This window comes from Mixophyes fleayi, chromosome 5 (assembly GCF_038048845.1).
Source record: "Mixophyes fleayi isolate aMixFle1 chromosome 5, aMixFle1.hap1, whole genome shotgun sequence".
Taxonomy (NCBI): Eukaryota; Metazoa; Chordata; class Amphibia; order Anura; family Limnodynastidae; genus Mixophyes; species Mixophyes fleayi.
Genome location: NC_134406.1, coordinates 30,888,212 through 30,900,223, shown reverse-complemented (window position 1 = coordinate 30,900,223; position 12,012 = coordinate 30,888,212). Strand labels below are relative to the sequence as shown.

Genomic DNA, 12,012 nt, shown 5'->3' with positions numbered 1-12,012 from the left:
GATCCAGGATCCTGAGTTCTCTATTAGCTGCACATAGTGTCAGTGAGGCCAGAGATGTAATCGTTCCCAGCCAGCCTACTGGAACCTTATTCTGTGATTGACAGCTGGGGCCCAGCAATGACCGTATCCAGCATCATTACAGAATGTTTAGATAAGTCTCCCAAGTGCCGTAAATATGTAATTAGGTTAATTATTAAGTTTCAGGCAGCGTTGCTGCGTTCCAGCGGTCGAGCGTAATAAAATAATACTTCAAAATGCAAATAAGACACATTGATTAGACAGGAAAGGAATAAAGTAATTCTGGCTTAATTAATGAGCCTTGTGATGCAGACTTGGTAAAAGCTGCTATAATTGCAGCTATGATGTTGCCTACTAGTGATAAAAGCAGATTCCACGTTTGATTTGCATACTCCTAGAAGCACAGAAAGTAGATCTTTGCACAGGGATTGCTCTATACACAACATTATAGAATGTCCATGAAAAAGTCGCTATATGGTGAACTGCTTTTCTCAGTTCATGCTTTCAACACCACGTGTCACAGATGTATCTGAAAGTATTGTTGAATGAAGGTTGTACTATGCTACAAGTTACGTATACTTACTGAATGAAGGTTGTACTATGCTACAAGTTACGTATACTTACTGAATGAAGGTTGTACTATGCTACAAGTTACGTATACTTACTGAATGAAGGTTGTACTATGCTACAAGTTACGTATACTTACTGAATGAAGGTTGTACTATGCTACAAGTTACGTATACTTACTGTTTAGAGTTATTCTTACTTTATCCCTTCTTTTCTTCTCACTGTTGTTATCTGCAGTATATTGTGGAATGCCATGGGAACACACTTCTCCCACAATTTTTGGGAATGTACCGGCTAAATGTGGATGGATTAGAGACGTACATGATTGTCACAAGGAACGTATTTAGCCACCGTCTTTCTGTGTATAGGAAATATGATTTGAAGGTATGTCCCTTACGTAATTCTATACTGGTGTAATAATTCTATATGTTTGGCAGACACTAAGATCCTAACAATTGATAATGATGGTGTGGCTTCATCCTCCACTTGTTAGGTGCACCAAGAGCCACAATGATATTAAGGTTAAAAAGCCAATAACAGGGTATTCCATGGGGAGAACTTTTCTCCATAAGTTCTATAGAATCCGGAGGAATAGTTAGATACATCTGAAATGTCACCTATGCGTTGCTTTGATACATAAATCTCAAGTAGAATGTTGCAGGATCTAACCCTCTGGTAAAAACAACAACAAATAAATAAATTAAATGTTATTCTGTTATACCTTTTTTAAAAATATATCATTAATATTTCAACCTATTTACAATGTACACAAATACCATCCTTGTGAAAATCAGCTGTAACATTGTACCTCTCTGCCGTGCTTCCTACTCGGAGGCACACCCCAATTTTTATGTGAAACGCCTGTCTTTTCAACACCCTAACGGGGGCGTAGCATAGCCAATAATGGGTGTATTTGGTTTGGATGGGGGGCATGGCCCAATTTTCAATTGTAAAACTCTGTAACATTTGTTTATTTATTTGTTGTCAGTTTAGATATGTTTATTGTGTATCCCCAATTATATAGCTTGCGGAGTACGTTAATGTTAATGGTATTGTTAATGATGGTGTATTTCTGCCTAGATAGCAGGTCACCTTTAAATGTCATACAAAATTTTAGTTTTCTTAGATTTTTTTTAGTGCCCAGGTGTTTTATTTATGCCGACCACGTAATCCACATCAATTCCCATAATTCAAGCAACAAAACTGGAAAAAAAAGTTGCTGATTAAACACTGATGAAAACTTCGAGAGGAAAATCAGGTTGCTGATAATGCTTTCTATACAGCTGGATAATTCTCTGTCCTATGGAATTTCTGCAATCAAGGCATGAAGTATTCTTCAGCCAGACATTATGACCGTCTTGGATGGTGCTTCCTGGGGTAGAAGGCAGGAGCATCTTTTATCATGCAATCAACAAGTGCTGTTCAATTGAACGTTTCGTGAACTTCATGAATTATTCAACAGAACTTTCTCAAATTCCAAAAAATGATGATTCCTTACACTTCTTTTTGTGGAAATGGATGATCCTCTATAATTTGTATATGTTGGGTAAACAAAATCAAATTTATTTTCATTTTGGAAATCATATGTTGGAAAACGGCATTCCATTATTATGATGTTCCTTTTATTTTCCATAGGCTTGTTTAGGTAGAGCTTTAATAGGACCACTAAACTCCACCTTCCCATTCCACTACAGGCACCTGAAGCTCCTCCCATATCTTTGTCCTAATGGGATCTGAGGCAGGTCAAAAAGCTGAGAATGCAGTCATTCCAGTTACTGTGACATCACTGCCCATGTGTGTGAATCAACCAATCCACACAGTTCAAAGAAAGTCTGACCAAGCTGTCAGTCACTCTAGGCTGCTCAGAGAAGCCCCTCCCACCTAACATGGCAGTCGGCTGCAGTCGTAGAACAGAGAGCATGGATGACTTATTTTATTAATCATAAACACCCCACCTTCTTGTATGTTATTCAGCTCTATGATACACAGCATTTGACATTTAATACTGTTAAATAGATGCTTTATTTGCTCTTTAAGCACAGGCTAAACTTCTCCATAATCAGCAATGCTGCCCATATTACTAAAACTGCAAGAGCACCAAATAAAGAAAAATACATAATCAATACAATGCATTTCTAATTAAATAAATAGCAAAATTAGCTACATTTTACACAACATAAACATTTAATCCAATGATATGTCTCCCAATATGCCATTCGTCCCCTGTGCCAGGCCAATTGCCCAATATAGGTGACAATAACACAGCTGGTTATAGGGAGGTAAAGAACTTGCCCAGGGACTTAAACTGGGGTCTCTGGCAAGTCTCTTGGTATCATTGTTTTACAGTCTGTGACCTTAGCCTCTGACCTCCTCCTTGTCCCATAGGTGCGTCCCATAGGTTTGCATGTTGGCGCAAGCGTAGGTACTTACACTGGTTGGTAGGGTGGAAATGCGTTTTATAACTTGTCATGGGTGATACAGTTATCTGAAAAGTGATGGAAATACTTTGTTATAAATATTGTTTTTTAATTCGCTTTGTTTCCTAGGGCTCCACTGTGGCAAGAGAAGCAAGCGATAAAGAAAAGGTATAGTGTGTATTGAACTATGTCTTCATGGTCTTCATGATAAGCTTAAAAGCAGGCATTTGCCAAATGGCTTTCTATACTGCCCTGCATTGTCCATGGGGTCCACCTTGAGACAAGCCACTCCCTCCAAGTGTAGCGCCTGTTACCTTATAGGAGCCATGTGACCATGCACTTCAGAGTAGTCAGTATTCTATGGGCAGGAATGCAGAGGTGAACGCAGCACCTGATTGGATGGCTGCAGTTTACTGTGGACACCATAACACATTATCACATTTCCTGGTCTACATAAAAGGGGAATAATCTCACAATGTCATAAAAATAGTACAAGCCATGATATTAGATCGTGTTAGTGACATGCTCTCCTTCAAAGCTCTAAATCTTAATCTTCTTTTCAGAAACCTTTATGGTCTGCTATACCCCTTAGCCTCGGTCCAGTCTTCAGTAGCAGTGAAACAATGTTCTCAGGGTTCACTTAGAAGTCTTTGTAGCTCCAGACGTTTAGCTCACTGAGCCAGCTCCCTACACCGCACAGAGACACACTCTCTCCCGGGATCTAGAAGCAGGCTCCATACACATCTGTTCAGGAATTCAGTTCCTATCATCATATTAATTGAATATTACATTTTTTTTAGTGTATTTGTTATCGCTTGTAAAGTGGTAGGTGTTTTGATTTCAATAGTGTAATTATATTATTATGTAATGAATACTTAGGTAAACATGACTGGCTTGGTCAAAAGATCTGTTTGACACCATTCAGATAAGATATCCGTTGATCTCATGTTTTGTTGTTGGTCTCCTAAATAAAGCTGCCATACACACTGCAAACGTGCCACATGTATGGTCAAATTGGTTCTGGCCGTTCAGTGCTCCAGCCAAACAACCAAATGACTTCTAGCAATGAGGCCATCTGGAAGGTGACTTCACACACAAACCAAGTGGCAAAACTAACACCGGGCTTGCCCATGTGGTGATTAGGGGTGCCCGATGATGCCCTTCCGCTACTGAGGCTACTAGTCTGTATACACAGATAAACTGCCCGCTGCGCTGCTCAGAAGAACGTAACATTCTACACTGTTGGATAAGCTTATGTTGCGGTATCAGGCCAATTCCTATGTATTCATGTTCCCTGAAAGCTGAACCGTCTGGGAAAGATAGTGTTAAAAATGTAGTTTGCTAGCTTTTGGGAGTGCAGCCGCTTAACGGCATTAGACTGACCTTTTAACTCTTTCCTTTCCGGATTGCTAATTTTGATCTTGCCTGCGTTATCTCAGCACGTCCAGCGAGCAGAAGTTATTGAAAGCTTGTGACTATTTGGAGGAACGCAGACCAATTTTGTATTTTATAAACACATTACACATCCAAGACGAATTCTGGACACTGTAGAAACTTTTCTGGAGGAAACCTTCCTATCTATCTGTGTTTTTTGCTTCTGAATAATTTATACATTTTAACTTTAAACACTTTCAAAATAAGTAATGTGACGAAGTGGGTAAAGCCCATCCTTGGGTACGTTTCAAAAGACAGACTGATCGGGATAGTGCAATAGGGGAAAAGAAAAAAAAATCTGGTGCACAGGAAAAAAGGTGTTGTAATCCATTGCACCTAATTCCATTCTAGCTGTCTTTTTCTCCGGCTTACAGAATTAAAGCAAATGTTTGGTTGCTGTGTGAGGGTTACAGGACCTTTTTTCCTGTGCGCCAGTTTTCGGAAACATTCCAAAAGAATGTGGCACATTGCACGGAGTATTTATAGTCGTGTGTGTCAGTATGTTCCTCGTCAACCATCTTCCACTTCATCTTAGATGACCTCCAACACTTGTCACATTCTTGCATCTGCTTTGACTTTTTTCCTTCCCCCAGAAGATTCATTGTTTGCTGAGAGCACATCACTCAGGAACCCATTGCTCAGACAGATTAGTCTTCTCCACGGCATGAGAGGAAGTACTTAGCTCCCCGGCGGCCTGTCTTTTCAGAGAGGAGGTGCAGCTCCAATATGGTATAAAATTAGTGGTTATAGTTCAGCTTACTTTTTTAGCACTGACAGTCTGGGCACTCCGCCAGGACATTAGAAGTCGGCTGCTCCGTGGGGAATTGAAAATGGGAAGAAAGGGAGAAAAGAAAATGATTATAGACAGGTCACATTCCTTGGAGATTGTACATCTCACTAAATGCATTTTGTTGCTGTTCTGACGCTGTCGAACAAATATTTTTTATTTCGATCACTGCGTAGCGTTCTACGTATTTCATAATCAGCGTCGCCTCTGTCCTGAAGTCAAAAACGTTAGATGTCGGAAATCTATATATAAGCAAATTCTGCCACTTTCACATGTTCTGCGAGATGTATTCTTCTGCAGTGACTAGTTCTTAATGTAGTCTCATATTGTTTTTATGGAGATACATTTAATGCACGGGGATTTTTGACACCTACGGTACAAATTGTACAATTTAGTGTAGAATTCTCTGTATAACTGAACTGGAAATGATTTACAATTTGTAGTCAAATAGTTACGTATTTTTTTTAATGCTCCCCTTCTGTAAACTCTGTTTTATTGCAAACATAAATCAATATATTTAACTTCAATAAAAGGAAAATCACATTAGCTGCTTCAGTGTCCTGTGTAACCAAGGATAAAGGGAATGGTATATAACAAGTACACGTTAGGCACATACAATAAACAAATTAGATTAAATAATGGCTTGCTTTGAAAACACAATAATGTGCATTTTTCTTGTATCGCTCTCATTAATGTTAATAAATAATTAATACTGGAAGTAATCACCCGTGTGATCTTTTTAAAAGTGAAAAATTAAAAGTTATTACAAAAAATAACTCGTAGAAGACTTTTGTTCAAGTTATGTCTAAAACCTCTTCTACTGTATACATTGCCGATAACAGGGTAGTTAATTTATTAATAAATATCAGTGACCCAGGAGAGACTTTCCTAGAAATATGCCAGTGTGCTATTAGTAACTTCTGAATGTTTTTATAAGTAAACAGACATTAACTTTCTGAAGACATGTTTAGCTCAGTATAGTCACTGCCCTATACATCTGGTCATAGAGCTATCACTAGTTCATCATCATTTATTTATATAGTGCCAACATATTCCGTAGCGCTTTACAATTGGGGACATAGTAAACTAATAAACAAACTGGGTAAAACAGACAGAGGTGAGCAGACCCTGCTCGCAAGCTTACAATCTATGGGACAATGGGAGCTTGATACATGAGGTTAAGTCTACATTTTGCATTTCAGCCCAGCCAGGCTGTAAAGATAAAAGTGACTCATAAGCTAAATGATTCCGTCACACAACAATGTTGGTCAGGGGGTAGTTGTCTTGTGTGAAATTGTGTAACGGGTAGTAGGTTAAGGTAGTGAGGTTAAGAGGGTGGTTAAGGAATATTATAAGCTTGTCTGAAGAGGTGGGTTTTCAGAGAATGCTTGAAAGTTGCTAGTGAGCGCATGGTCTATGATGTCATGAATGTTGAATCTACCCACAATATGGCTCCCTCCACTGTTTGTGCCAAGTGCTCTTTGAAATGTCAGCTCAGGATGAGTAAATCCTAATATATTCAAAGCTTATTTTATCTTTCCTTTAGGCCAAAGAGCTGCCAACTTACAAAGATAATGATTTCATAAACGATGGTCAGAAAATCTACATTGACGAGAACAACAAAAAGATGTTTCGTGAGAAGCTGAGGAAGGACGTGGAGGTGAGATAAACGTTCATGTTAGATCACCAATGTGCCTGAGGGTTAACGTCTCTGCTTCGCTACGTTAGTAATTGTGCGCAACTTATGCTCAACGGTACCTCAATCACTGTTCTTATATGGAGCATAACATTCCTCTAGTACTGAGGTCTGGTTTAGAAGAAGGTCCAGTCATAACATTCATTCATTCTAGTGTCACCATACCAGCTGTTACTAGTGTTTATTAATAAACATCAGTGACTGGAGAGAGACTTTCCAAGGAATATGGCAGTGTGCGAACAGCATCATCTGAGGATTTTGTTAGTAAGCAGACAGTAAACTTCTGAAGACATATTTAGCCAAGTATAAACACAGGTTATGTCATGTATACTGTTCAGAAGAAGGTCCAGTCACAACATTCATTGTGGTGTTCCCATAGCAGCTGGTACTAGTGTTGCAGTAGTGTTACGTTTGCTTACTGCTTTCAGAAGGATTCTTTGTCTATCAACATGGGTTTACTGTTAGTAAAGGCATTGTGTAAACCCAGAGGAACTCCACTAGTAGAAGCAGCCTAATGCAACCCACTGGCCTTCACGTGTTGCTTACATTTGAAGCATTGTTTGTATGTAGTGTGTACATTTGTGAATTAAAATATATTGACACATATTTTTGAGACTTCTCTTTGCATAAGATAGGTACGTACAGTGTGAGGAATCCTACACTGGAAAACGATTTACATTTGGGAGCAAAGCGTTCTACTTTAGCTGGTGTGGTGCATCTACAAACCAGATCAGTGCCGTATTGTGAGAGCAAAGCTCTAACCTTAGGGCTCTTACACACGGCGCTCTCCCATTTGGTCTTCGAGCTCCAGGAAAGCAGCTTATCCAATGCTGAAAATAGGGTTCATTGATCCCTATGAAGGAAGTGCTGATAGTTTACAGTGAACTGTTCAGTTAGACGGACCATGAACACAAGACAGTAAGATGTGCTGTATCCATGTCCGGCCAGCGATCACTCTGTCGTTCATGTATACTGACGGCACCTTCTTCATAGGGTTATATAGCTTATACTACTTAGCATCCTTAGTGCAAACCATTGCTGTTCTTGGTTTTCTTATAGGAACATACGCTACAAGATATGCCCTAGGAACAGTTCCTCATAAAAAATAATGGTTTGCAAAACACCTTATTGGTTGGACACCAGTTGGACAGTCCTGACCTAGATATCAGACGTTCTTTCTCTATTCCGTTGCTCAGTAATTTAGTACATGTATCTTATACCCATTAGTTTTTGGCTCAGCTGAAACTCATGGACTACAGCCTGTTGGTGGGAATCCACGATGTGGAGAGGGCAGAGCAGGAGGATGTGGAGAGTGAGGACAATGATGGAGAAGATGAAGGGGAAAGTGATGGAACACACCCTGTCGGCACTCCTCCGGACAGCCCCGGGAATACATTGAACAACACACGGCCACTTGCTCCTGGAGAGTTTGACCCAACTATTGATGTATATGGGATTAAAAGCCATGACAGTATGTAATATTCCTTTCTATTCTTAGTTTTTAGTATCACTTTGCCACAGGCAATGAGTGCCCTTTATACAAAACAGCTGCTGTAGTGCAAAAGCAGATTTGGACCCGTTGTGCCCCTCATGAATGAGCCTATTTCCACCAGGGTGCATAGCTTACAGAGCACAACTGGCGCAGTTTGCAGAGGGAAGGCGTTGGGGCGGTATCAGGGTGTTCCTACTGAAGTACAGAATAGGCACATCCGTGTACCTCATTTTGCAGAAACAAGATTTCCTGTGCAGAGCGATATTATTGTAAGGAGATAAAGGAAAATGAATGAAACTAGAAACTAAGCAGTATTTAGAAGGTGTAACAATGTTGAAACCAATGTATGCAAGTTGGATCTACTCCTCTGGCTGCGTCTATGCTACCAGATGTTCTGGATGCAAGTTTAGCCAAAAGGGATATGTTAGGAATGATTTGCTGGATTAAAGACGTCTTTTCTTTGGTTTTGGAAAAAATGCTATTTGTACAGCAGGGAGCATGTGAATATCTTCTGTACTAAGTAATTATTTTACTTCTTTACACCAGTTATAAATGCACTTGTCTTGTGATATCACCTGGGTGCCTGGACCCCTAAACTGCTGGGTCCTATATCAGATGTAATAGTACATATATGGCTACAGTTAGGTGATCGGGAAGGAGGAAAAACACTGGATTGGTGTTTTAAGCATAAAATAAATATATATATATTGTTGTGTTTATTAACTTAAATGATCCAACACACACACACATGTAAATAACAAAATATGTCTGTTTTCTGTATATTTAGCTCAGTAATGTAAGATAAGCACTTATATCAGGGATAGACAACACTTCATCAGCCGTGTGCTCACTAACCTTAGTCTTAATCTCTGTGATAAGTTAAAATAATGCATTTAATGAAAGAGACACCTATCTTTAATAACATCAGCAGGCATTTTAAACAAGTGTTAGAAGCTATAACAAACAAATCTGCACTGGGTCATGAGTTCAATTCCTGACCATGGCCTTATCTGTGAGGAGTTTGTGTGTTCTGGGTTTCCTCCGGGTGCTCCGGTTTCCTCCTACACTCCAAAAACCAAAAACAGATAGGTTAATTGGCTTCTAACAAAAAATTGACCCTAGTTTGTCTGTGTGTGTCTGGCTGTGTATGTGTTAGGGAATTTATTATTATTATTATTAATTTTTATTTATAGGGCGCCACTAGGTGTCCGTAGCGCCGTACAGGGACAAACGAAATTACAATACGAGTTGAGACAGCACAGTAGAGTAAACAATAAGCACAGTAACTCAGTGAGCTCAAAGCACAGCTAGAGAGGGCGGGGGAGGGGAGAGGGGAAGGTCCCCCAAAAATGGAGTCCAAGAGGGAAGGCACGATTGACAGGGAGACCCCCAAGGGGATAGGAGGGAGCGAGAGGGGACGGGGGGGAAGAGCGTCCTCAAGGAGGAGGGCAAAGTAGCTGGAGAGCAGAGTTAACAGTGGTGAAGACAGGAGGAGAGAATACCCTGCTCAAAGGAGCGTACAATCTAAGGGGTGGGGTAGACAGACAGAGAGACACGGGGGAGAGATGGAGGATAAGGATAAGGGAAGGGGAAAGAGGGGAAGAGGCAGAAGATTTAGACTGTAAGCTCCAATGGGGCAGGGACTGATGTGAGTGAGTTCTCTGTACAGCGCTGCGGAATTAGTGGCGCTATATAAATAAATGGTAATAATAAAATCTGAAATCAAGGCCTGATGGAGCTGGTGGCTGCTTGCCTCTCCCTGCCTTATATACTGGACACATTAGTTAATCTTCTGTGTTTTATTTAACAGATGCACCCAGGAAGGAAGTCTACTTCATGGCCATTATTGACATTTTAACTCACTATGACGCAAAAAAGAAAGCAGCTCACGCAGCAAAAACTGTTAAACACGGTGTAAGTATGTCCTCTCATTGGAACCAAGAGTCTGGACTCCCATTTAAAAATTGGGTCTTTGCCGTTGACCACTCTTGTGCAGCCGGGGCTTGTGGGCCACCCGTCAATTGCCAAATCTTTCTCTATCCTCTCTATCCCAAATATCGCCCCTGCCCCCTTATAGCAGATTGAAGGGGTTATTAGAAATGTTGGTTCATATTTTTTATCACCGACATAAGAGGTCTAATCCTAATTCTATGTTTTAATTACACTAACGTTATTTCGTGTGACAATGACCGTATTGTTTCCTCTACAGGCAGGTGCGGAGATTTCCACTGTTAATCCAGAGCAGTATTCTAAGCGCTTCTTGGACTTTATTAACAACATCCTGACGTAACCTCTTGTAAAACCGAGTGAAAGTTCTAGCAGACGAGACGGACATTGATGCAATATGGGTGGAAAGACAGACAGACAGACCGTGCTGTAACTTATGCTTATCATGCAGAGAAGGATCTCCGGCAACCTGCATCTTCTGGCAAAGATGACTTGCGTGGGAGATCACTAACATCCTTCGCTTCCTGGCATAGTCCTAGTTATTTTTTACTTTTTCATGTTTGATTCAAGAAGAAAAGAAACTGAATCTGCTTTTTCCAACTTGCACAGAAAATACAACGCACAGATGCACGTCGCATTACATCATCGGATGAAGTCTTTGAGATCCAGCAGAGCAAAATGCATGTGAAGTTTATTAAAATGGTATCAAACAGTAAACTGTAGATCAGTTTATTTTTATTTGTATTATTTTTTTTTTATTAGATTAAGTCAGTATTCTTTACAATAATAAGAGAGGAAAGATATCACGTTTAGGATCTGCAAATTGCAAACATCACTGCAAATGGAATGGTTCACATGCAGGAGAATTGGTGGCGAAGCAATGAGACGTGGGGTGGACAATATTCATGATATACAGACGAAAACTACAACCTGTGTTGCTTAATTTCAACTTATAGCGTGCGTTGATACCATAACGACAGTGTACATGCGTCTTTACACTTAAGCCACAATAATCTGCACTTTACAAGGCCCTGCATCGTCATTTTTGGGAATGTCGCTGTACCATCCATTTTAATGTCGCAAAGGCAATTTGCTTGCATAGTTTTAGGCACTATCGGTAACCTATTGATTCTATAGCTTTGAAACAAGCAAGTCCATCTTAGGGTTTGGCAAAGAACAACTGTTTACATCGCAGAGTGAGGGCATTTCTATTTATGTTCCCAAGTCTGTGATATTCATGCCTGTATCAAATATGTTCAGTAGACGCTAAGTTTATGTGTTGCAAAAAAATACAGCATTGAACAGTAATGTGTATTGAGTCTGTGGACGCTTTTCACATCTTGTTACCTTGGTCATTCTGTTTTTTTGTCTTAAGAGGCTTAGATGGTGTGATGTCCATGTGTTTTGTTGGAACGCTGTCAGTCACCTAATCAGTGAACAAACATTTGACCATATATACCATTTTAAAGAGGACCTATCACTAGGGGAACCAGGATTTTATAATTAAGTAGAGAATAACAGAACTTTGTCCCTTAAACATATCACCATTCCTACTACCCACTATTCTCCCCAGAGAGGATCTTGTAACCCATATGTTAATCGTTCAACTGAGCAGTGCTCTGTCTCTTCACTGCCTTATTCCGTGTTCTTTGTT

General features: G+C 40.0%; 1 protein-coding gene across 3 annotated transcripts in view; it reads left to right on the top strand.

The window, feature by feature from the left end:
- LOC142158211 (phosphatidylinositol 5-phosphate 4-kinase type-2 alpha) overlaps positions 1–11,666 on the top strand; it is a 114,413-nt gene extending 102,747 nt beyond the window's left edge. For all 3 annotated transcript variants that reach the window (XM_075211948.1, XM_075211946.1, XM_075211947.1), the window contains 6 exons: positions 823–969; positions 3,132–3,170; positions 6,770–6,883; positions 8,147–8,390; positions 10,222–10,325; positions 10,621–11,666. In XM_075211948.1, the coding sequence (XP_075068049.1) occupies positions 823–969; positions 3,132–3,170; positions 6,770–6,883; positions 8,147–8,390; positions 10,222–10,325; positions 10,621–10,701 (729 nt within the window). In that variant the 3' untranslated portion in view covers positions 10,702–11,666. The remainder of the gene's footprint in view (positions 1–822; positions 970–3,131; positions 3,171–6,769; positions 6,884–8,146; positions 8,391–10,221; positions 10,326–10,620) is intronic.
- Positions 11,667–12,012: the final 346 nt, after the last annotated feature.